The sequence below is a fragment of the Balaenoptera physalus genome (assembly GCF_965194825.1).
Source record: "Balaenoptera physalus genome assembly, chromosome: 5".
Taxonomy (NCBI): Eukaryota; Metazoa; Chordata; class Mammalia; order Artiodactyla; family Balaenopteridae; genus Balaenoptera; species Balaenoptera physalus.
The window spans coordinates 69,349,693-69,376,329 of record NC_138884.1 but is presented as its reverse complement, the minus strand read 5'-3'; the positions used below and the strand labels follow the sequence as shown (position 1 = coordinate 69,376,329).

The 26,637-nt window shown below is 34.6% G+C and overlaps 1 protein-coding gene across 16 annotated transcripts in view; it reads left to right on the top strand.

Moving 5' to 3' along the window:
- ADGRL3 (adhesion G protein-coupled receptor L3) overlaps positions 1-26,637 on the top strand; it is an 859,984-nt gene that overhangs the window by 533,692 nt on the left and 299,655 nt on the right. For 15 of the 16 annotated variants that reach the window (XM_082463707.1, XM_082463718.1, XM_082463716.1 and 12 more), the window contains one exon: positions 5,729-6,529. In XM_082463707.1, the coding sequence (XP_082319833.1) occupies positions 5,729-6,529 (801 nt within the window). Of the gene's footprint in view, positions 1-3,578; positions 3,587-5,728; positions 6,530-26,637 lie in introns of those variants that run through there. The other variant, XM_082463722.1, reaches the window with a different exon arrangement.

Below are 26,637 nucleotides of genomic sequence, written 5' to 3'. Positions count from 1 at the left end.
AGGCTTCCTGGTGGAGAGGACTGGTGCCTGTGTTCTGGTGGATGAGACTGGATGTTATCTTTCTGGTGGGCAGTTCCACATCTGGTGATGTGTTTTGGGGTGCCTGTGACCTTATTATGATTTTCGGCAGCCTTTCTGCTAATGGGTGGGGTTGTGTTCCTGTCTTGCTAGTTGTTTGGCATAGGGTGTCCAGCACTATGGCTTGCTGGTCATTGAGTAGAGCTGGGTCTTGACGTTGAGATGGAGATCTCTGGGAGATTTTCACCATTTGATATTAAATGGATCTGTGAGGACTCTGGTGGACCAATGTCCTGAACTTCGGTCTCCCACCTCAGCGGCACAGCCCTGATGCCTAGGTGGAGCACCATCAGCCTGTCGTCCACACAGTTCAGAATAAAAGGGAGAAAAAAACAAGGAAAGAAAGAAAAAGATAAAATAAAATAAAATGAAATAAAATAAAATATTTATTAAAATAAAAAATAATTATTTAAAAAAGTTTAAAAAGTAATAAAAAAAGGAAAGAAAGAAAGAAGAGAGCAACGAAACCAAACAACAAATCCACCAATGATAAGAAGCGCTAAAAACTATTCTAAAAAAAAAGAAAAAACATAACAACAACAACAAAACAAAAGGACAGACAGAACCCTTGGACAAATGGTAAAAAGCAAAGCTATACAGACAAAATCACACATGGAAGCATACACATATACACTCACAAAAAGAGAAAAAGGGTAAAAAGTATATATATCGTTGCTCCCAAAGTCCACCTCCTCAATTTTGGATTATTCATTGTCTCTTCAGGTATTCCAGAGGTGCAGGGTACATCAAGTTGATTGTGGAGATTTAATCTGCTACTCCTGTGGCTGCTGGGAGAGATTTCCCTTTCTCTTCTTTGTTCACACAGCTCCTGCAGTTCAGTTTTGGATTTGGCCCTGCCTCTAAGTGTAGGTCGCCTGAGGGGGGTCTGTTCTTCCCTCAGACAGGATGGGGTTAAAGTAGCAGCTGATTCGGGGGCTATGGCTCATTCAGGCCAGCGGGGAGGGAGGGGTACGGAGTGTGGGGCGAGCCTGTGGCGGCAGAGGCCGGCATGATGTTGCACCAGCCTGAGGCATGCCATGTGTTCTCCCGGGGAAGTTGTCCTTGGATCACGGGACCCTGGAGGTGGTGGGCTGCACAGCCTCCCAAGAGGGGAGGTGTGGATAGTGAACTGTGCTTGCACACAGGCTTCTTGTTGGCTGCAGCAGCAGCCTTAGCATCCCATGCCCGTCTCTGGTGTCCGCGCTGATAGCCACGGCTCGCGCTCGTCTCTGGAGCTCCTTTAGGCAGCACTCTTAATCCCCTCTCCTTGTGCACCAGGAAACAAAGAGGCAAGAAAAAGTCTCTTGCCTCTTCGGCAGGTCCAGACCTTTTCCCGGACACACTCCCAGCTAGCCGTGGTGCACTAGTCCCCTCAAGCTGTGTTCACGCAGCCAACCCCGGTCTTCTCCCTGCGATCCGACCTCTGAAGCCTGAGCCTCAGCTCCTAGCCCCTGCCCGCCCCGGCGGGTGAGCAGACAAGCCTCTCTGGCTGGTGAGTGCTGGTCGGTACCAATCCTCTGTGCTGGAATCTCTCCGCTTTACCCTCTGCACCCCTGTTGCTGCGCTCTCCTCCGTGGCTCTGAAGCTTCCCCCCTCCACCACCTGCAGTCTCCACCCGGGAAGGGGCTTCTAGTGTGTGGAAACCTTTCCTCCTTCACGGCTCCCTCCCACTGGTGCAGGTCCCATCCCTATTTTGTCTCTGTTTTTTCTTTTTTCTTTTGCCCTACCCAGGTACGTGGGGAGTTTCTTATCTTTTGGGAAGTCTGAGGTCTTCTGCCAGCGTTCAGTAGGTGTTCTGTAGGAGTTGTTCCACATGTAGATGTATTTCTGATGTGTTTCCGCCATCTTGAAGCTCCTCTGATTAAATAATTTTTAAGGTGCTTAGTTATGCTTCTTCTAGTTGTCAGTCTGAACTCAGGTTTGTTAGTAATCTAGCCATAGCATGAAGTGCATCTCTTAGGTAAAGCTTTTAACTGACCTATAATGAGGCATATAGTCCAGTGAACACTACAGTTACTTGATAAAGATCCATAATTGAGGATGATGATAAATTTTAACAGTATGAGTATCATAGAGTTTTTTTAAGAGTCCTAGAAATATTGTTAAAGATAAGATTTGTAAATTAATGAGATAAGGAATCTTAAAAAGATAACCCCATTTACAACTTCCTAAGCATAACTTTTCATATATACCATTTTTGTTTTCTAACACGTGTGACACTGAGCTTTCAAAAGAAGTCAATGGAGAGAAATGAGTGTGATTTTGCCAGCTATTGAAGACATGAGCTTAGGTCAATGCACAAAAATCTCACCTAAAAGTAACTATCCAAAACGGTATTTCTCCCTTGTTTTAAAAATTTCCTGTAGTTTTATTTATTGTGCATAGTAGCTCAATTTATCCCTTCCACTGAAATTATCTTAGATTTGTATCACTTGCAATCTGTGATTTTTTTTCAAAGTTTGCATTATGAACCCCTTCTTTCCTGACTCTTTCTCTCTTTTTTCCCATTGATTCTTTTTTTTTTCTTGTTGTGATCTAGGCAAATTGTCTCCAATGAGACAAATGTTTATAAGATAAAGAAGATGCTGCTTGATGAGTTTCATGAATACGTTATAATTTCCCTGAATTTTCCCTGACTTGTATTAGTCAATATCTTAAAATAATAATGGAATCTAATTTGAAAGATACATAACCATAATGTGTTTGAGGATACTAATTTATTCTTTTAAGAGTTTGTTGAAAGACTCACTTAAGAATTTCAGAAAAGCCCAGGGGAGGTGGCTCATTATTTATATTAACCTTTGGATACAGATTTTTCTGAAAGACAGTATTTTTCCACAATAATATAAAATATCGTTGAGTGGGAGGAATAGAACTTTCTTCAATAAGGATTCTAAATATGTTTATTCAGAATGAGAGCATTCCCTGTTAATGTGCCACCCCATGAAGTACATTTCTCATAATACTGACAAGTTATAGAAAATATTAGGCCTTAGGAAATGAATTACAGAGTAGTTTCTTCTGAAGAGATCAATTCTTGAAATAGGTAAAAAGCAAGACTATTATGTTAAATAGTGATATAAACTATAATATTTAAAAAATGAGACTATCCCAGCTATCTGAAAGCTTTCTATGTATGGTTACCAACCTGTCTTTCCAATGGAAAATATTTGTGTTATTATTATGACTATTGTATTCCCTATGTCTATAATTTGGAATGGTATGTTTATTCAGTCTTAGCTTGATTAACTTTTGCCTTATTTTTTCCAAGTTTGTACTGTATTTTTAAGCTTATAATGTGATTGTTTCTTAAAAAATAATTTTATAGAGGAATGGGTTTTTTAAAAAACATAATGTTCAATAAAGCAAGTATGAGTGAAATAAATTATTTACTTTCAGTTTGGAAGAGGTGAATAAAAAGTGCTTGGCCAATATCGTACCATTAATCTATTCTCTTTTCTCCTTTCTCTCTTTACTTCTCTCTCTCCAATAGAAGTGGAACAAAAAGGTAATTAAATACCTTTCATAAATTATATACTATTTATAGGCTAAGTTATTTAACAGTTTAACATCTAGTTAAAATAATTTTGTTATTAATTCTTATCTATTTTATGAAAATTTATTTACTACTTCTGCTGCTCAACTTCACTTTAGTCTGTTGTACTGACCAGTGCTGGTTTGATTTTTTTAATCCTAAAACAGTTTAATAGTGTAAAATTTTCAACCATGCGTTCTATTCCTCTTTATTTAAGCAGTTAGAAAAACGGTAGATGGTTTTGGATAGTAACTACTTTAGATTTGTTTTTATTTCTATACTAGATAATTTTCCATAGCTCTGGTGTGGTTCCCCTGTTCCTTTAATTTTTAACTATTAGGGGAAAAGGGGAGATGGTTTTCTAAAATACCTTAAAATAAATTGCTTTAGTAACCAAGGGCTGATTATTAACTAACATAAAGTTTATATACAATTTTGACAATAATACCTCCCCATCCTTTATAATTATAGACATCATATTAGAATCCTGAGAAATTCTTCTAATAATCAATTTTATTATTGAGTATAATTTGATGATGGCCCTCTATCCTTGCTATGGAAGATTTTGATAGTTAACTTTTCCCCTAAACTTTTCATTTTTCCAAAATTAAAACTTTGGGCATTTTAATAATGTACTTTCCTTTTTAATAATCTGTAAACCCTAGCTGAGTTTCATCTTAGATTGTTTTCCATTGGATGTAGGTTTATAGTTGTTGTTAAAGAGCTAATCACTAATACCAAGAGAATAATACTTTAATCATTAAAATATGGGTCAACATCCAAATTTCTTGTGATTTCCTAATTTCTCCTCCCAATACACTTCTAATCATTTCAAACATAACAGTGGACTGCATGATTATTTTTCAGTGTGTTTGCTCTGCAAAAATATTGGAGCACTGTTTCCCATAGTAGGTTCAGCAGAACATTACGCCCCATCAGGCTCTGTAGAAAGGGTTCCATGATCAAATTAGTTTGTGAAATTTGCTCACCCTCCCCACTTCCATCTTGGAGATTCACTAATGTACCTCAGCTATTAGAATCCTGATATTATGTTTAATATGATATTTCTTAAACACATATGGCTAGGAATCCCTGGTTTCTTTCTGTGTAATATGTGGCTAAATCACTTAAAACAGGTGCTTCAAGGACCTCCCTTTGGGAAACATTGCTTTTTAGCCCCTTCATTACAGATCAATCAGCCAAGTTTTGTTTTTTTACCACCACTCATATGATGTGCTACTGAATCATACTAAAAATCAACTGAATCAGATAATTCCTGCCCATTTTCAGTCTGAAGTATGAGCAGCAAAATATTGTAGCAAGTAATCTTGTTTTTTAATGTTCTTCTCATGTAACAGTAAAAGGTACATGTTTTTAAGTTCCAATACTACTGTATTTAACAGGACATTTTTAACTGATTAAAATCTAGATCTTGGGTTCTTCTCTGTAACCTTTCACCTTTTCTTCTTTCTTTATTCCTTCTTTCCTTTCTTTTTCTTCCTTTCTCTTTTTCCTTCCAGTATCCATCCATCACTCATTTTTAATTGTGTGGGTTGCATGCTCTGTGTGTGCTATAGCAGCTTTAAGAGCTTTTTTCCTAGAAGGCTCAGTGGCCTGTATTACAGGGCTTTTCTTTTCCCTTATTATTATATTTTGATTACTGTTGTATTTTCATATGCTTCTTAATAAGTATAGAATAGTTAATAGTGTCAGAATGAAAACAACATCTTTAAAAATTCCAAATAAGATATATAAAACCATCACATATAAAAATTTATATTTGCTATATGTCTATAGAATACATAGACATAAGTCACATTTATATATATAGCATATCCAAAATTATTGTAACACACTTGGAAAGGTAAAAAGCAAAGGAAAGCACAGCCACTCTTTAAAAGGCCAAATTTTTTTAGCAAATGAAATCAAAATGATTATGAACAAATGTCAAAATTAATGTGGAAGACTACTTTATGTTCTCAGAAGAATACAGCAAAATAATTAAGTGGTGGGTATTTCTTGTTAGAGTTGAATTCCATTTGGTGAAAAATAAGAATATATGACAAAATATTAAAATTAATGCATTTATTATTTTGACTCTTTCCCTTCCAACAGTTTTTCTTTGTCCTGGACTACTAAAAGGAGTATACCAGAGTGAACATTTGTTTGAGTCCGACCACCAATCTGGGGCATGGTGCAAAGACCCTCTGCAGGCTTCTGACAAGATTTATTATATGCCCTGGACCCCCTACAGGACTGATACCCTGACTGAGTACTCATCCAAGGATGATTTCATTGCTGGAAGGCCAACTACAACCTACAAGCTCCCTCACAGGGTGGATGGCACAGGATTTGTAGTGTATGACGGAGCTTTGTTCTTCAATAAAGAGCGCACCAGGAACATAGTAAAGTTTGATTTGCGGACTAGGATAAAGAGTGGAGAGGCTATCATAGCAAACGCCAATTACCATGATACCTCCCCTTACCGTTGGGGAGGCAAATCTGACATAGACCTGGCAGTGGATGAGAATGGGCTATGGGTAATCTATGCAACAGAACAAAACAATGGTAAAATTGTCATTAGTCAGTTGAACCCTTACACCCTACGGATTGAAGGGACATGGGATACTGCATATGATAAAAGGTCAGCTTCCAACGCATTTATGATATGTGGGATTCTGTATGTGGTCAAATCTGTATACGAGGATGATGACAATGAGGCCACAGGGAATAAGATTGACTACATTTACAACACCGACCAAAGTAAGGATAGTTTGGTGGATGTACCCTTTCCCAATTCCTACCAGTACATAGCAGCTGTGGATTACAATCCCAGGGACAACCTTCTTTATGTATGGAATAACTATCACGTCGTGAAATATTCTTTGGATTTTGGACCTCTGGATAGTAGATCAGGTAAGTTTGACTTTTGATGGTACTTTAAGGGGAAATATTTACAACTTGCTCTTAGTAAGTTGATTGTATATTTTGATTAGACATCCTTTTGTGGTCTTTCTTCTGGCCTGTGTATTGAAAGTTGTTCATTGTCTTTTCAGCTAAAAAATCGTTGCTGTTAATCACTTTCAACTTTAAAAAAGTATAGACATAAGAAACTGACTCTTCCTCCTCTGTGCAGCTAGTCTCCAACCTTCAGCCCTTCTTTGAAGGGCATTTTCATTATCAGCTAGTTAGTTCTTTGTGTAGTGAAGTACACAAAACATTTGCAAAAATAGAATGCCATCCCATCTAATTAATTGTGACATGCCCTGCGAAGTGCTCTCCACTTGGAAAATGTCAAAGGGTTGGCTTGATATAATTCTTCAGGAGGCCTGCACCAATATATTCAACTCACCAAGAGCATCATATATGACCACACCTACTGGGAATATTGTCGGTTTGACTGTACATATGTCTGAGTGTATCTAATTAATACATACAGAAAAATGTTCATAACTGATACAGACAAAAAAATAGATCTCAATTTTATAAGAAACAGGAGTGCAAAACTCAGCTTTGAAAAAAATGAGACAAGCTTTAATCCCCATTCTTTAAAATTGTATTTTTCCTCTCTAGGACATACTGTTTACTTTTAATATTGTTTAAAGACAGTCATAAATTGCTTTATCTTTTATATTTCTATTTGCACAAGTGCGCAGAATTATCTTAGTCTAGAAGTTAAATTATTTTAACTAGCAATAATATTGTTCCTCCTGATAAAGTATAATGGAAAAGTAAGATATAGGTGTCTGAATTTTGATAGTAATGTAGCAATTCATAGTTTAATTTTTTTCTTCTAGTGCTTACATGTTAATATTTCTTATTTTCTGCATTGCTTTTACTAGCATGTCATTCTGCTTACTAGCTTACTTCACTATATACATATCTTCTTATACAATTAGATTTTAAGTGCCATAGAGCCAGTAATCTTGCCTTATGAATGAATGAATGCCTTTCCACTTCTCACTGTGATAGAATGTCAAATTGGGTGGCATTTTCTCTAATCCCTGTAAGAGTGACAGCAATTCTTTCCATGGCCAGCAATGCTGATATTATGTTGAATTGCTTTGTGTGGAAGGAGAAGCCTAATATGCAACAGCAGCAGAAGCAACTTCTCCTTACTAAGTTCTCAAAAATCTCGTAGACCTGGCTAACCTCTGTACAGGTAAGGTTTCTCAATCCAACACACCCTTCAATTAAAAACCTAAGCAAATCATCTGGAATATTCTGGGAAGACAGTTCTTTCAGATCTGTGATGTTCTTAAACCAAAATTCATATTTTGGCAGTGAAAACTCTTGACGAGCGGTTCTTAGCCTTTTTTGACTTTTAATTGTAACTGGAGTAATTTCTAATTGCCTCCAAAGAAATAACATATAACTCACCGTCTTTTAATGTTCGTGAATAAGGGGCAGTAATGTATATTAATTTTATTTATTGGAAAGATCATGCATTATTTTTGTTTAGAATAATAGATAGGTTAAAATTAATTAGCATTTCAGGTTTTGATTTGATGGACTGAAGCAAATTCTTAGCTTAGGTTTTATAAATTATCCTTAAAGAAAAAGATGATACCATAGCGTCATGTTTTAGAGACTTGCCAAAAAATATTTCTAATGTGCATTAATAAAATTATGTGTGTATCCACATATATGATGTAATTGTAATTGTGGACGTAGGAAAATTATACCACTCATTTAATTTTGTTTGTTTGTTTGATTATGGGAGTTAAATTATCAGCCATCTTGCCCACTTGTACTAGCGCTCCTATTTGTTAAAAGAATGCTTTTAAAGTGACAAACACTGAGAAATGATAAAGTTCAGCTTTTGAAACAAATTCCTAACTTAAGCCTGGAGATTCAGTTTTCACTCTTTTTAAATGACAGTGAAGCTCTCTTATGTTTTGCAAAGAGTGAGATTTCAGCTGTATTAAATTTGTATATATGATCACAAGAAAAATGATCAATTTTTGCATGAATGCTCAAATTAAAAAGCTAGTACTTTGGTGTGGACTTAGCAGTTTAGGGGTAGAAAGCATAAGTGTAGAATAATAATAAGTGTACATTTTATGCATGAATATGAGAATTTCAGTTAGCATTAATGGAAGCTGTTCACCTTATTCTACACAAAGTTTCAACTGGGTGTTTCTCTTTAGTATAAATTACATTGACATTTTTCAAAGAAATTTCCTTTAATGAATTCTTATTACGGATCTTCTTATGTGTCTATGTATGGAAGCCAACTTACTATAAATATGTTAGGGTCAAAAAGACTAATTCTAAGTCCATAGATCTATAGTATATTTTCTGTTGCCGTCTGTTGGAAGCAAGCTGAGTATTTTTGCTCTGATTTCAACTGAGCTCTAATCATTGAAAAGTCACACTTTTGAAGTTTTTGTGTAAAGGGGTATCTGTGTTTTACTTCTACTGAATATTACTATTCTTTAAATTAAAAGTTCTGGGTGTTGGAAGTTGAGACAAATATTTTCTCTCAGATGTATAAAAATCCTCAGGTGAAGCATCCATGGAGGTGGCATACTGCTTCTGAACATGGGTCTGGGAGCCTGAAGGACTTGTGTTTTAACTCTGCCTCAGGTGCTTGTTTGACTATAGGCAGGCTACTGAGCCTCTTGATCTTAGTTTCCTTAACTATAAAATGGAAAAAAAATAATACCTATCTCGGAAGATTATTGTTATGATATATATAATAGGCATAGCAAAATTAACATAAAATCTACCTGCCAACCCTACAAGGACCATTATTATCCATATTATCTGATTGAGGGGCTTAAGGCACTACAGCTCGTATAATTCATTTAAAAATTACTCAGCTATTAAAATGCAGCCCAACTTGAGATTCATGCTCCCTTCCACGACACTAGTAGTGGAAAGTATGCCTACTGAAGCTATGTGTTTAGATGCGTTCACTTGACAGAAGTGATCTCAGTATCCCCATGTGCCAGACACTCTCCAGATGCAAATCTAATTCGCAGTTCTCATGATTAGATAATTACCATAGATCTGCACTCCAAACAATTGCCTCTATTTTTCAATGGTGAAATCATGCTGTGTCAAGATTTGTTGAATAATATAAGAAATAAATAAATGAATTATTATATATATATATATATAAAACCTTCTTATTCAGCATATTATGGGAATGGGAGTATTAGTCCTAACATTTGTTTTATTAAGATTACATGTATGCTTCTCGGGTAGTCCTCTTCACAGTTTGCCATGCACTCCTATGATCTAGAAGTGTTATGTCACCCCATTTATGTCACCCACACACCACCCATATCTACTTTTCCTCTTCACTCAGGTTGTAGCGATATTTGGTAACCTAAAGGAAGTTTAGCCTGTTAAAAAGTGCCAAAGCACTTTAACATCTAATGCACTTTCTTCCAGAAGAAGTAATGAGAGAAATTAGTCAGTATTTACAGTGGGAAAGAAAGTGAACAACTGTTCAATGAATTTTATTTTCGGAACATATTCTCAAATTTTTCAGTTAATGAATTATAGGAATTTTTTCAAATTAGAGAAAATAGAAAGTGTATTCAAGTGAATAAGTGTGTTCCTTTGAAAATACATTTTGTCTGCAGAACAGGTGATTGATTCGGTTTTGGACACCAGTATCAAAAATGCCTGTAAGCATTAGCACCTGAGGATAAAGTAAATATGAAAGTGCTATTTTTTTTTTCTGAGCAGAGAAGTAGCAAATCTAGAATTTTTCTCAAACGTACTTGTAACTGAGCCTTTTTCCTGTCTTATAAAATACGATAAAACTATACATTCATCATTGCCTCCAATTGGCTATCTTTTGTAAGATACACATTAAAAACCTCCAAACAATACTTAGCTATTTCACAAGTTATTTGAGTGATTCTCATGTCAGCATCATAATTCTAAAATTCTACCTGATGTCCTGATACATCCGGTGTGAGGGAATTAAATAGTTGCTTTACTTGCCTTTAGTTAACTGGTATTGAATGACTCACTCTTGAGTTCTTTCTCCTAAACCACCTCGTGCTGAGTTCATTATTCATTGATAAACAGGAGATGTGAGGTATTTTCTTTGACTCTTCCATTTTGTTTCTAAAGTGTCCACTGAATAATCTAAACTTTCCTTGTCAAATATACAAATATTTTCCACTATTTCCTACTGAAGGAAGAAGAAGTAGGCTCAGGTTGATTATAAGAGTAGACAGAGAAGCCCAGAGCCAAAAATTTTCTGAAATTAGTGTGTCTAACAGATCTAAAAATCTATTGGTTGAGGTTTAGTGAAACACATCAAGCAGTCAGTATGAACCACAAATAATAAGAACCTGTAGCTACTGTCTGGTGCCTGCTCTTCTGCTTCCCAAATACAGTCCACATTTTCTTGAAAGCCATTTGAGATGATGTAAATGTAATCATTCTTGTCTATGCTGAAGATAGTAGACTCTAAAACCACAACAAAAAGCCTACACATAACAGTTTAACAATGCAGATAAGGTTGAACCTTCTGTCCTTATAATATGCTAATTAAGTGCATCTGGGTCTCCAGTAAAAGCTGTGGCTATGTAGTGATGAATAAGAACTTTAAACACACATGACACCTCGTTAAAATGTAATTTTCACATCATATATCTGAGCCCTTTACTTTGACAGCTGAGTAATGTGAGTGCTGGGCAGAGAATCTTGAACATTTCGAAACTGTCACGTGTTTAATAAGTAGCTGAATCTGCTTCCTGAACAATTTAGTTAAATATGTTGCACCCTAGTCACAAAATAGAGCCTGAAAGTAGTGGGATTTTAAATCAAACTTGTCCTCAGTGTATGGGTTATGATTGCTTCACAGTTCCACTTGAGATGCCACATTGTCTCTAAAGTTTAATTTACATCTATCTTAGTAGCTGAGTGAACTTTACAGAAAGGAAAAATAGCTACTTGTTGCTAATTTCATCCAGGTCTGTATTTTTATGCATCATCTGTTTGCCTGTCTGCAGAGGAGCCCTCTCTTTTTCTCTCCAATGCTTCTTCATTGCCTGTAGTGACAGCTGCTGCCTGAAGGGCATTGCTGCTGATGATTTTTCAGGGAGCACAGCCAAAACTTGCAAAATTTGCAATAGCTATTCCATCGCCACTTAACGTCAGTTGAATTCTCTTATGTTTGTTTTTACATGTCTTGTATTTTTCTTCTTCATAATTGAAGGCTAAACCTTTCCTAGAACAACACCTTCTGCTTTTCGGGCTCTGAATATCAACATCGCTGCCCTGTACAAAGCACAGCTAGCTGGACCTGGCTTTGTACAGCTGAGCCCAGCTTTGTACAGCTGATCCCAGCTTTGTACAGCTGAGCCCGGTGTTAGCCATTCATCCCACATCTAGGTGACCCTCCTAATAAAGGAGACAAGCTGCAAGGTTCACAAATGTTACTTAACTTATTAATTTTTTTTTCCTACAGAGTGATGTCCCTGATAAATGTATAATTATTAGGACAGTAATCGTGATTATTTCTACATGTAGCTCACAGTCATAAAGGATGACTTACTTGTGAATAAGCTTCCCACTCACACCAGCTGTCTTTTCTGTAGCCATTTCACTGCTCATTAGCACATCCACCAGAGGGCAGGCAGGTGGAACTGAAATAGTTTGGCTGCTCATTATTAGCACATCTTGTCAGGGTTGGCAATAGTGATTATAATGGGATTTCTGGTTATTGAGGGGTTCCACTTTAGAATACTCTGCTTCTATCCATATTAACACAAATAAGTGAGAATTAACTTTATTATATAGCAAACTCTGACATTTGCTTTATTTCTCTGTTTTTTTTTTTTTAATTTTAGACAATGAACAAATACCTTAGAATAGGGTTGCCAAGCAAAAATATGAATTTAAGCAGAAGAGTATTTCCCTCTTAATAACTACTTTCCACCACAGAGCTAAATTCTCAGATAATAATGATTAATGACCAAAAATTTAAGATACCTAAATTACCTGAATAATCTACCATGTTGTATAATTTTATGGGATGAGACATGTCAGATTTCCCTGAAAACAAATGGATAATATCTTTTTTGTTTGCTTAATAAGAACTTGCCTGTTTCTCTTCATTCCCTTCAGTAGTACAAATTCATAGCCAAACTCTATGCATCCACTTACCCCAATGAAAATACAAATAAAAATTTTCTAGTACTTTCTCTCTGAAGTGTCATGTGACTGAAATATTTTAGCCTTAAAATTTGGATTTTTAAAACTAATGTTAGAAAAAACAATTCTACCAAAAATATACAAATGCAAGTGAAGTTAGGTATTTGTTGATTTCATAACTTAGAATTATCTCTTATGCTAATTTTTTAAATAAGAAATGTTTTTGAAGAAATTTTTGCCTTTGAGAGAAAATGGCACTTAAAAACACTTTGTTCAATAAAAATATAAAATCATAAACTTTTAAAATTTTTGAAAACAAAACTTCAAAATCTATGATAATTTTGCTATATAGTATACATATTTACATATTAAACAAAAAAAGAGACTTTTATATTTTATAGAGAAACCCACTGAGAGAAATCTGAGACAAATAATGATTATAGTGGGGAAGGGGTTTCTGAAAATTCATTCTTTATTTTGATACAAAAAAATAAATCCTTCAACCTGTTTGTGGAGAAGAAGCTTGAAAGTGGAGTTGGAAATATTAAGATAAGGTCAAAGGTGAAAAGTGAAATTCAGGCACAAAATCAAACCTGCTGCAGAAAGCAGAAGCAGAGAGCCAGACTGGGCTTAAGTCAGAAGTCCAATGATTGATTGATAGGTCTTTCTTCCTCTCTTTCTCTCTTCTTTCTCCCTTCCTTACTTCCTTTCATTACTCAAGAGACTTGGCTTTAGGTAGCTGAGGCCAAGCACTGTGCTATTCTCTGTGGTTACAACTGTGAACAGGGCAGGCATTGGCCCTGCCCTCATGGAGTTTACAGAATAGTGAAGACAAATAAGAAGAAACAGAAAGAGAAAGGGGGAGGAGTGTCAGAAAATAGTAGTACTTATTAGCTAATGTTTGTGGAGTGCTTTCTTTTCTGGCCTTTTACATAGATTGCCAAATTGAATCCTAATAAAAATCATGCAAAGAAAACATTATTCTCATTTCCAGATAAAGAGATTTAGGATCAGAGACGGTAAATAACTCAAATGTCACGTACATAGTCCAGAGTTACAGTTAGAATGTTAGTCTGTCTGACTTTCTGCTGTGTCATGTTGCCTCCAATCAGTAATTAAAAAGAATACAGGTGCCATAGCTAAGGAGCAAGGGAAAAGCAGGAAGGCAATGTACAGGTAGTAGAATATAAGCAAAGCAGGTAAAATGAAGTAGCAAACGCAAAGCAGCAAGGCCACATCAAACTCCTTTAGAATAAGGACAAGCAAACAGCAGCTAGTGTTATAAAGCACCTACTGCACTCTGCCCTGCATCTGGCCATCTGGGCAGTGGGGTGGAGGGCCCTCCTTGGCATGTGCCTCGCTCCAGTGCTTGGCAAACAGTATCAGTGTATGAAACAGTATCAGCGTATTACAACAGGGTGGCTGGCAGACGGGCAGGCCTTCCTCACCTGGGTCTCTGGTCTCATTTGGCTGAAGCCTGAGAGTGAGCAGTCTCCACTGCTCTGCTGGGTACTCCCCTCCCCCCATCCCCGGCCAAGACCTGCTCTAGTAAAGTAGAGGTGCAGCGGTCTTGTCAGGAGGATGGTGTAGGATGTAGGAGCTACAGGTGTTTCTGGAGAGGACTTTGGAGAACTGAAGAGATGGTTCCAGATCACTTCCGTTTTCACACACACACACACACAAAAAGCGCCTGCCATCCCCTCCAAATTGTACTGGGTTTCACACACATGCCGTAACGCTTAAAAAAAATGCTATGAAGTACAGATGTGGAAAATAAGACTCAGAAATGTAAAATCATCTGTCCAGAGAAACCCAGTTGATAAATGTAGATGTGGGTTTCAAAGAAGCCCAGGTCTATTTGACTAAGTCATGAAGCTGAAACGGTTTATATTTACAGTGGGAAAAATTATAATACACACAAACATACAATAGAACATGATATAATGGTGCATAGGTTTGATGTGGGGTGTGTGTGTGTGTGCGTGTGTGTGTGTGTGTGTGTTCCTTTTCCTAGAAATGCTTGATGAAACAGATTTAACTATTGGAGGATTAGAAGACTTAGAAACTTTTGCGGAAATTCTGAGCAATTTAAAAGACCGTATGCTAACAGATGTGTGTGGAATCTAAAAAAAAAAAAAAAGGTTCTGAAGAACCTAAGGGCAGGACAGGAATAAAGATGCAGACATAGAGCATGGACTTGAGGACATGGGGAGGGGGAAGGGTAAGCTGGGACAAAGTGAGAGAGTGGCATGGACATGTATACACTACCGAATGTAAAATAGATAGCTAGTGGGAAGCAGCCGCATAGCACAGGGAGGTCAGCTCGGTGATTTGTGACCACCTAGAGGGGTGGGATAGGGAGGGTGGGAGGGAGATGCAAGAGGGAGGAGATATGGGGATATATGTATATGTATAGCTGATTCACTTTGTTATAAAGCAGAAACTAATACACCATTGTAAAGCAATTACACTCCAATAAAGATGTTAAAAAAATAAAAATAAAAATAAATTAAATAAAAATAAAAGACTTTAGAGCTTTGGGGACTGGCTCTTTGTTAGATTTATTTCTACTTATTTCCATTTTCTTAATCCAGATGTTTTGCTAGCAATACTACTATGGTTACTATCTATGAGCAAGATTAGAAAAATGGGGAAAAAGTAAAACGAAGAAAGAAAAGAAAGGAGTTAGTGAGGCAAAGAATCAGGGAAATAATTTTTTTTTCCTAAAAATAAATGGACAAGAAATGAATGAGTTCCCTTTCTTCAAAGGGAGGGTGATGAAAGGGCATGCATTTAAAAATGTTAATTTTCCAAGATTGATTTAAGAAATAACCTCAAGTGATTAAAGATAAAATTAAAGACAAAGTATGGAATACTTATACCTTGCTGGTTGAAATATAAATTGTTGTTAACCACTTTTGAGAGAAACTTGGCAATATCTAGTAGAGCCCATGTCTACATGATTGGCATATCTTATATACTAGCAAATCCACTTCTAGGTTTGCTCACTGGAGAAACTTTCTTACATGTGTGCATAGAGAGCAAGGTTTGTGTGTGGTTGCCCAAGTGACTAATAAGCAGCTGGAATAGGAGACATGAATGTGACATCTATCTTTGCTGGCACAGATATATTAAAAGCCCTGGTCAGTGTTGAAGGTAGAAGGAAACATTATGTGATCAGTTATTCGTTAGAAAGAAATATACTAAGTTAAGTACTGGTACCATGAAATGATAAGTAAGAAAAGATCTTATACTGGAATTTACTCTTTCTAGTAATATCATTCCATTTGGTCTCAAGCTGGCTGTAATAACTTAAAGAAGCCAGGATTATGATTTGCCAAAGTACCAACAACCTTTAACACCTGTAACTCTTTCTCAGAAATCATGACATGGTTAGTAAAAGAAGCCCTCTCTTGTCAGAAAAGGAAAATTTTACTCTGAAATTCTGAGTGTGACATAATAGTAGCTGTTATGTGTTTCAGCCACTGTGCACATTAAACAATTCTTGAGAATTTAATTGCTTTAAAAGTATTTTTATACCTCCTTCACTGAATTTTCCCCCTGAGTATGAATAGATTCATATATTCCGGATTCCTATAACAGCTTTTGGTATAACAATAATTTTTCAGCTTTCAGGAACATGGCAAAGTACTTCAGGGGATGAACAGGACTACTGAGTTAGCTGATCATGTTCCAAAGTTAAGAATTTACAATGCCATGACACAGGTTCAAGTCCCCAGTTTTTGCAAGCATGGAAAAGCTAAAATTTTCTAAACCGAATGGTGAACTAGAAGACATATGTGAATTAAGGTGGAGGTTTTAGTTCTCTGAGTTATACAACTGAAAAAGATGTTAATCTTAAAAGATAAGTGCCATGAAAGTATTGAATTTCAGGACAGAATATCACATAAGGAATATGAAAATAATTATCTAGTGGAGTTGAATTGTATATTGGGGTTAGAGTCTAAAATCATCTATTAAAGTAAAAATTAAATATAGTCAAACTTATTTTTGAAACTCCTTTAGTAGTTTATAAAATATAGTGAGTTTTTTAAAATACATCCGTATAGAGTACAGAGATAGCATTATATGTTATTGTGCAATGAATATAGTGCATAATAAAAGGTACCTTTACAGAGTATAATTTTATAATATTTTAATTACATAAAAGAACTACATGAATTCATTTAAATTGAATGTAATTTCTGTGATACAATTACTCTGTATTAAAAAAAAAAAGAGTTCCATAGTTATTTCTGTGTAAATTCTTTCCGTGAGAGCTTTTTTCCCTAAGCAATACATGTATTCTTCTTGAATATATTGATTTGTACTTTCCCATTAAACTTATATACAATTATTAAATCACTTATTAAATGCCTCAGCAGTACAACTAAAAAAGTTATGTGACATAAGAATATTTAATTGTATCAGAAATATTCATTATGTATTGCTAATTTTTCTTAGAAAGCAGGTTTAAATGATTTGGAATTTAGGTCATTATACATTTTTCTACTATTGCTTATGTTTGAAAATTTTTTTTTAAGTTTTTTAAAAAAGATTTATGTAGAATAGGCCTATTCATTATACCTAGTACATTTTTTAACAAGCTGAGGATCCAGAGTTTTAATGATAGTTAATTTCTTAATGGTTCAGATTTGAGCTTTTCTGGGTTTTCCCAAATTTCTTTAGTGAGTATGTTAAGTCTCTGAAATATTTAAAATAAATTTCTGAAAATTAAGCTAATATTCCACATGACCAGAGTAACAATAAGCTATTTAGAATTCTATGATGGAATGTAAAAAGGCCTTCTAATTGTGTTCAGGACAATTACCCAACTACCTAATTCCCACCCCCTTGTGACTAGGACACACAAATAAGAAATTGCCATAGTCTTACTGAGAGAATGAAACTGTAAGAGAGGAGCCTTACTCCATTTCTAGCTTATTTTTCTTTGCTAAGGAAGAAAATTTGTAGTTCTTAAAAGTATTGGGCATTCCTAGAAACTTTGCTTCTACCCCTTGACTACAGAGTCATTATATTATTTGGTTTAGTGGTACTTTCTGTCAATTTTGACTTTTAAACTTTTAAAGCATCAGTTTTCACCAGTTGTTTGTAAGGATAAAAATTGAAAAGGCAAAAACATAAAAAGACAACCATGAGTTTAAATATACCCACATTGAATTTGAATGAAAAGAGAGTCAACCATTCTAATCAGATGAAACTTAAATATTTTGCTTTTAGCTTTGACAATAAAGCAGATAAATTTGCCCATCTGAAACTTTCAATATTATTTTTTTATTTATACAACTATGCCCTTTTTATGTTCATGCTTATATTTTCTAGGAAGAAGTAGGTAAGTATGTTTATTGAACATAGACATTAACCATTAAAATAAGATATCCAATGAATATTTTTGATGAAGGAAAAGCACTAATGGTTTTTACCTTGGTATAATGATATTAAAAACCATTCATAGTGAAAGTATTAGAGTGTTTTGCTGCAATTTTATGTAGTTATTTTGGGAGGCAAATAATTTTGTTCTAGTGAACAGTGGGTTTAAATACTTTGGTGAATTAAAGCCTCTTTTTATATTTCTTTGTGTAATAGAACTTAAGTGTGTGCAAACAGGTTATAGGCAAGTGATTCCTAAGTTATATAGGATAATGGATCTCAAAGCGTAGTCCAGCAGGAACTTGTTACAAATGCAAATTCTCAGGTCTCACCCCAGATTAAATCAGAAACTCTGGGGGTGAATCTCTGTAATCTATTTTTAATAGGCTGCTAAATTTGAGAATTACTGTGTAAGCCATAACCCCTAGGTTGTATATACTAGGTTAGTATACACTATGGAGTATAATTAAAAACATTAAACTTTGTTTTATTTTTTTTTTTTTTGCTTTCTAAATTTCTGTGATATTTGTTGATTGCCTTTAAGTGTTTCCCAATCCCCTATCTGATGACTCCTGCAAAGAGGCTGTAAAAATCACTGAGGGAGCATGTTAAAATGCAGATTTCATGTCTTTTTCAAATCACAGCCCTAAAATGTTGATTCAGTATGCAAAGTGAGGCGTGTGGATAGTATATTTTAAAGATGATTCTGGGTTTGGAAAAAATCACTACTCTAGATTCCCTAAGGTTTAAATAAAATTTATATCTTAGCAGGAATGTTATCTTAATGCATTAAGAATCTGTGGAGCGATACATACTTTCTACTTCCTCTCTGGGCTAAGGCTGTTCTGGCAGTGAAATGCATCACTTTGTTTTATTAAATGACCCTGTTTTGTATCCTCATAGAATTACTACCTGTGTGGTTGACAGAAAAGAACAGCAGCCTGATACAGGATGGACACATCCCCTCTCAGGCTTGTCCTAGCAATGCAAGATGCCATTCATCTTCACCTTGAATAGCTGGAATAAATTAACACAGTGAGAAGAGCAATGAGACTCTAGGCAATCATGCAGTGCCTCACAACCACTCATGGTCTAATCATATGTTGGGAAACAAACAAACAAACAAAAAAGGTGAAAAATGTGCAGGAAAACAAATTAGACCTGTCACTGTATTTGAAGGAATGTAGCAACCAGTATAATCCCATCCTTAACCATGAGCAATACCTCAAACTTCCATATTCTAATTTAAGGCTAAGTTTTGTTTCATAATCAAAAGTGAGGTAGAATTCTGAAATTTTCATTTATGCTCATAATTTTACAAGTATACTAACACATAGTCTGGAATACATGATAGTTCCTTCTTCTGTCCATTCCCACTGACTTTTGTAAACATGGACAGATGACAAGCTGTTTTGAAATGCTATTTTGCTGCCTGAGTCCGATCACTCTTTCTGACTGTTCATTTATTCTGGCTATTCAAGGCCAGCATGAATGGCACTCAGATTTGCCAGCTGAGATCTGAGTGGATGCAGAAAACGTGCCCATCCTGAATCAGGCTGATGTGTAATCTTTGTTTGGTCCAGCCCCCTGCTGCTCTCATTTTTCTCTTTTAAGACAGAAACGTCTAGTGGCTTTGACCTAATAAGAATGTAAAATTTAAAAGCATGTTTTCAAATGTGAACCTGTTGAATTAAATATGCTGATATGCTTAAAAGGCACTCAAAAATTTTATATCATTTTAATTTTTAAATTAAAATTGTACATGGAATTTCTCTTCCACTAAAGGAAATAACTATTTTTATGAAAAACTTTATGTTAAATTTTCCTTTCGCCTTTTAAAAAATATCTATTATTAGAGTTATCCCTAGAAATATTTGGCTTAGTGACTAGGGTAAATAGTAGTTGTTTGTTCCAAAGATTTTTTTGTTCAGTTTCCTCTAATTATTTTAATTTTACACCATCCATCCCCCTGATTTAGAGCTGAAAATACAGTCATTCATTCTTGTTGCATGAAGTTTGATTTATTTGTTTTGACTGTACTCTATTCCGATTAGTATGTAAGGCAATTCTGCTATTTTTCCTGTTTAAAATAATATGAAATAGTAAAAGCAATAAAATAATATGAAGCCTCACACAAGCCTTGGGGTTTTTTGCATTTCTAAACTATAGGAAAAAGGAAAATCTAAGAGATGGAAAATCTAAAAATCTTGTTTTACTAATAGCTATCATGATTTCTGATTTTAGATTCTAAGTATATTCTCTTTGAGATAATTCAGAGGCCTTTTAGATTTCCTTAATTATTTTATATAATACGGCTAAAAATTTTACATAATTCATTTTGTCAACAAATACTTATTGAATTCTTAATTTTGTGTCCAGCTCTGTACTCAAGATCTTAAATTAATTAGAATGAATATGTGATGGAATTGATCCTTTTAAATTTCAAAGCAATTCATTTTAGTGTTAAAGTGGACTGACTATACTGCTTGAAATGGAACGAGTAGGACATAGTTATCATTTGGCAGGGTATCGATGGGTACTATAGGCAGAGATGCAACACTGGCTGCATCCTAAATATGTGAGCTCCCTGCTATTTTGACATACTCAGCTTATACTAGATTCCTTTCTTTTTCCATTAATGAGAAGGAATAATATTCACTGATTCAGTCTGTAGCACTTGGCCATTATTTGCTGAGCTGTATAAACAATGAGCAGCTGTATCATTGTTTATATTACATGATTTTGTTTATTCATTTAAAAATTTTATGACAGTAGTGTGGCTTAGCAGCATGCTTATGGTAATGAAGAAGTTAATTAGCAATGTTGAGCAAGACTTCAGGAGATGAGTTTTAATAAGTAGTACTGAAAATATTATAGTAGTTATCCACAGATAAACATAATAAGCCTCAGACAAATGGGAAAAATGTTCAGATTACAAAAATATCACATTAGAATCCTTTGGCTTTCAGTTTCCAAAGAATAGCACGGATAAACACATACTCATTCAGATACCATAATTTCCCTGTTTTGTTTTGTTTTTTTCCTTAACAAAAAACTACAACATGTGTAGAAAATGGAAGATTACTTTAATAGAAAATAAGCAATCATCTTTAAATAATAAATTCACTCTGAAAGACAACTCTGCCAGTAAGAGTCAGACAGCTTACCAAGAATCCTGGAACTACATGAGCTTTCCAGCCCAGAAATATTGATAGACATAGTCTGAATGTGTTAGTCTGCTTCATTTTACAGCCAAAGAAGTCTTAATTCAAGGATCAGGAAATCCATAATTGGAAAGAATCCCATAATCACTGCTGATATTTTCCTATATTTATAAGTGACTTTATTGTATCATAAGCCCACTGAAGAGCTCTGGATTTTGATAAGAAAAGTATTCTCAGGCTCCATTTACTAGACCTGGTGTTATCAGAAATTCACTTCTGCTGGCTCTGCATTAGCGTGTCATGTAGTATTTGATAGAGTGATATGAAAAAGCTTATATTGGAGTATTTTAATACAGCATCAATTTTGCCTGGGGGCTAAACAGAAGTTAAACTTACGTTTCTTGCCATTTGTAACTTAGTGGATACTATGACTCATTCTGGGAATTCATTATGATCGTGACAGGTGACGTTACTTTGTTCTTTTGTCATGCACCATCAGCAGTGTCTCCATATCTGGGCCAAACTCATTGGATAACTTAGTATATATTCAATTCCCATAGACATAAAGAGGTTATTTATAATGAGGAAAAGGAATTTTTTTTCTTGTTTATAAATGTCGGATATATGAGTCTCATATTAGTGGGAAGTGCCAAAAGTTATTAAAGCCAAGAGAAGTTAGATTGGTGATAGGAGATATTTTGAAAAGAGATAGTTCCAGGAAATTGTACATAAAGCCTCTCAATGAAGATTTTTTTGTTGGATGAGTTATGCACACACTCAAAATATTATTTTATTTATTTAACATTTTGTGAGTGTTTATTATGTACAAAATACTTTACTGAATGCTGTGAGAAATAAAGTAAGAGCCTTGGCTCCATAGATAAGAAACATGTAATTCAGTTGGGCGGGCAGTGCACTGGAACAAAGTCAAGTCATGCCAAGTAACCAATATTTTTAGTTTTTAAAAAAACTTACCAAATTAATAATAATACATCTTAATAAAAAATAATAAATCTTGCAAAAGTCATATTCAACTTGGATTTAGTTTTATTTAAATGAGTTATTTAGCCAACTCTTATATGACAGTCTTAAGAGAAGATGAAGAAATGTGGATTGGATTAGATTAGGTTACATTATATAGAATTGCCAGTATTTTTGCAGTTTTGGTTTACAAATTACCAGTTTCATATGACTTGACTTAATATAATGTAACATCTTCATAAGTGGCTTGAATTACCAAGTGAGAGTAAAGAAATATGTTGATTTGTCAGAGTAAGCCTAGAAGGTGGTCTTTTGAGCATGTTGACAGGCTTTGTCATTGGCCCTCTCCTGCTCAATATTTTTAATGAATAACTTTGATGAAGATATAGAAAATGTGACAATTTGCATTGATAGATGACAGATTATTGGGAGGAAATATAATGGACCAGGTGATAAAATCAGGAACCAAGTGGATCTGGACAGCCTGTATCAATGATCTAAAATGAAAAAGATGAAATCTGACACGGATAAATGTAAAGTCCTCTGTTTAGGTTTGTTTGTTGGTTTGTTTGTGTATTACATAATACCCAAACGAGAAGACTCTGCTAGACAGTTGTTCATGTGAAAGAAAAAACAGAACAAAACTTTTAGTTCATTTTCAGTCAGCAAATACAAATTAGTTGACTCACAGCATAATATACTGGGAATGCAATGATCCAAACCCAGTTAGTCCCTATCTTCCCAAGCTTATAGGATGTGGAGGACCACAGATTAAATTTATATCAACAATTTGAAATATGGGGTAGAAAAGGTGAATGCAGTCTTCAAATGTGTTGATGATAACAAAATAACAACAACAACAACAACAAAGTACCTGGAATAAAGAAGAAAATTTCATGCTATTCCCAATTTTTCAGACCATTTCCTAAGAATTTGGTTCAGAACTTCTGGGCACCAACTTTTACGAGCAATGTTAGTATATGAGAGTTCGTCCAGTGGAGGATGTGTAGGTTTGTTGTGTATTCTGGGAACTATGATCCATTTGATCCATTTGAAGGATCAGGATATTTAGCTAAGAGAGATGAGATCTGATTGCATGAGTTTGAAAATGGCTCCACCACTTACTAGTTGTGTGACTTAGGGCACGTTACTTGGCCTATCTTCACCTTACTATCCTCACCTATAAAATGGAAATTGTGATAGTAGCTACATCTCAGGTTTGTTACAAAAAGTTGGTTAATATTTGTAAAGTACTTAAAACTATGAATGAAATATAAGTGACATATAAGTGCTAAAAATGCATAAATGGCTAACAAGGGAGAGAGAGAGTGATAGATTATTAATAAATAAATAGAAGGGTTTAGTAGGGAAATCAGAGGTGTCTTCAAAGATCTGAAGAGAAGTCTGTGGATGAGAAGGTATTTGTACTTCATTCTTCCTACAGTGAGCAAGGGCAAGTGGTTAGAAAGCACAGGGTGAAGAAAAATCATAGTCTTTTATAAAATATTTAAAGTTTTTACATTTAGTCAATTGTATTTCTGCAGTGCTCTCCTCCTTCCTAAATTTTGGTAATTGCTAAAATGATGCAGAATTGGCAAATTAGCTTCAACAACCCTGCAACTTGACAGCTTTTATATGAACTAGGCAGCAGTGTTTTTAAGGTCTAAACAAATTTCAGAAATATTGTCAACTCCTAATATGAAAACAAAATGTATTCTAATAATGGTTTGGGACCTAACTGAGTACATGCCATGTTAGGGCATGACTGCCTAGTGACTGATAATATAGCTGACTTACAGTGGTAACCAGAGGTTGTAAAGTCTATTCCAGCAGCGCTTCTTCCAGAGATTATCTGAATAAACTCAAATAATTTTCTTAGCCTCTCTTTTTCTTTAACCAAATAAAATCTCATCAATGCAGTGCTATTGCTAGCATTATTGGAGATTTCTTGTAGTAACTTGTCCTACTGTGGTGACTTCTTCCTTTGACTATTCTTAATGGATTTAGTGAAACCTCTCTTGCTAACATTAATATAATGTAACATTTTCAAAGTAAAACCATGGTTATGAAGAAACAGAGGAGCTTTTGAAATATTTCTAAAAGTGACTTCCTTAAAAGGAAATTGCTTTTTTCCCTGGTATGCTAAGCCTACAATATTTTTAGGCCAACCACAAGTAATCCAGAAAAATAAAAGTGTTAGCACATCCACTGACACTGTGGCTCAGTGATATTAGCTGTGCAGTGTTGTATAATTGGACAACCGAGGTTTTCCTTATAAACTTGGAGACTGTATACCTAAGATACTTGTATGTATACTAGCTGTAATATTATAGCTTCATCTGTAGAATGTTAGTTTTGTGTCTCCACTGATACGTATCTACATTCATGCTGTTAGAAAGCCATTTAGTGTTGTTTTGGCTGTTTTCATAAAAACCAATTTCTCCTTACTAGAAATGTATAAGGTTTGGGATGTGATTAGTAAGCAGTCAGTTTTTAGCATTCAGTAAATAGTTCTCTTATTCATCTTCCTACAGTTTAAACATTTATTCATTCATTCACTCTGTTTTCATGAGGTTACTTGGTGGACACTGTGTGTGGATTTAACATATATAAAGAAATATATATTTTGCCCAAAATGAATGCAGTCCAGCTGGGGCACAGACCTTAAATGAATAAACCAAATGGAGAAAGGAGAGGAAGAGCATTCGTAAAATGATGAAATAACAATCAAAAAGGCAAAAGACGTGAGTGACTATGGGGAAAAAAGGAGATATAAGGTGTTTGATAAGGCACCCATTCCTTAGTTGCTATTGCTATTAACCAACAGAGTATTACATTTCTCATAGCTTTTATTTATTTTTACTTTTTAACCAATAACCTATCTGAAAAGGGTATTATATTGGATAGTATAAGCAATGAATTTTAAAAAATTGCAGTTTTTGCTCACAGATGAGCTTATGAAGTAATAGGATATTCTTACCCTAAGTGAGTTTTTGGTACAGAAACACTCTAATGTTTGCCCATTATGCTTTCATATATTTATTGTAATATAATTTATCAGTTTATAGATTTTATTGAGAGCCACTCAGCTTTCTGAAAAATTAGAATGGAATTCATCATGTGGTACCCCAAATAATCCTTATATTATGATGGTGATAAATCATACATCCAAAATAGACCTATTAATTTACTAATAAAAGCAAATGTTTTATATCCAAGAACTCTCGTTTTACAGTATCAATAACAAAAATTAGATCTTTGTGAAGTCTTATCCTGATTATTTAAGAGTTTCTTTAGTATTAAAAAAAAAAAAAAGAAAATTTATCACACAAAGCAATGCTAATTCTAATGGCATTCACCAGTACAAAAAAGATAAAGAGAAATCTAGAATATAAATTAATTAATTAAAAATAAATTTATTAACCGTTCTTAATTTCCCATATAAGTTATGCCCTGGGAGGTTGTTACAGGCAAAGGAGTTGTTATTATATCCTGAAAATGACATAATTTGTGAATAATTCACTAACCTCACAATGGAATAGATCATTTCTCTTTGATATGTCACAAAAGAGAGAGTATTGTTTTCCACTAATTGCATATGTTATCCAGGCATTATTGGGCATCCTAGAATTTTGTGAAAATTTCCAATTATCCTCACATTATTTTTCAAATATTCCAGATCTTAGTAAATGTAAAAGTAACATCATGGATTTAAAAAAGCATAGGCCCATATAACAGTGAATTTGGATTAAATAATATTTTGCCACTGTGTTATTTGAAAATCTTATTGTATGTTCCTTCAATATTATGAAGTAACACCATAAAGAGTTTTATGGGGATTTCAGCTTATGCCTGTGAAAGAAGAAAACAAGCCATTGAAATTTGAGATCCAAAGCAAACCCATTCCAAATCTATTTTTCTTGCAGTTTACCATTAATTGAAAGTTTGCCAGAACTCCTTGTATGTTATTTCCTTTATTTTTTATTAAGGTCCTACCTGATTTCAAAGATAATTTTTAAAATTTTTTAAATTAAACAATAAATTGTATACAGTAAAATTCACCCATTTTAGTTTAGGTTTCTATAAATTTTAACAAATATAGTCATAAATTCACTACCACAATCAAGGTATAGAATAGTTCTCCAAAAATCAGAAAAAGTTTAAGGTGTCTTATATTGGTACATAATATAGAGTAAGAGCACATAACCTAAAACTGAAAAAGACTAAGAAAAACAATAAAGAAAATACAGTGAAGAAAGTAATGAGGCTAAAAATGCATACTACATAACGTGATATCTGGCCATAATTTTGACAGTAAGGAACTTTTCCTATAGATGAGAATATGATAAAAAAACTTATGTG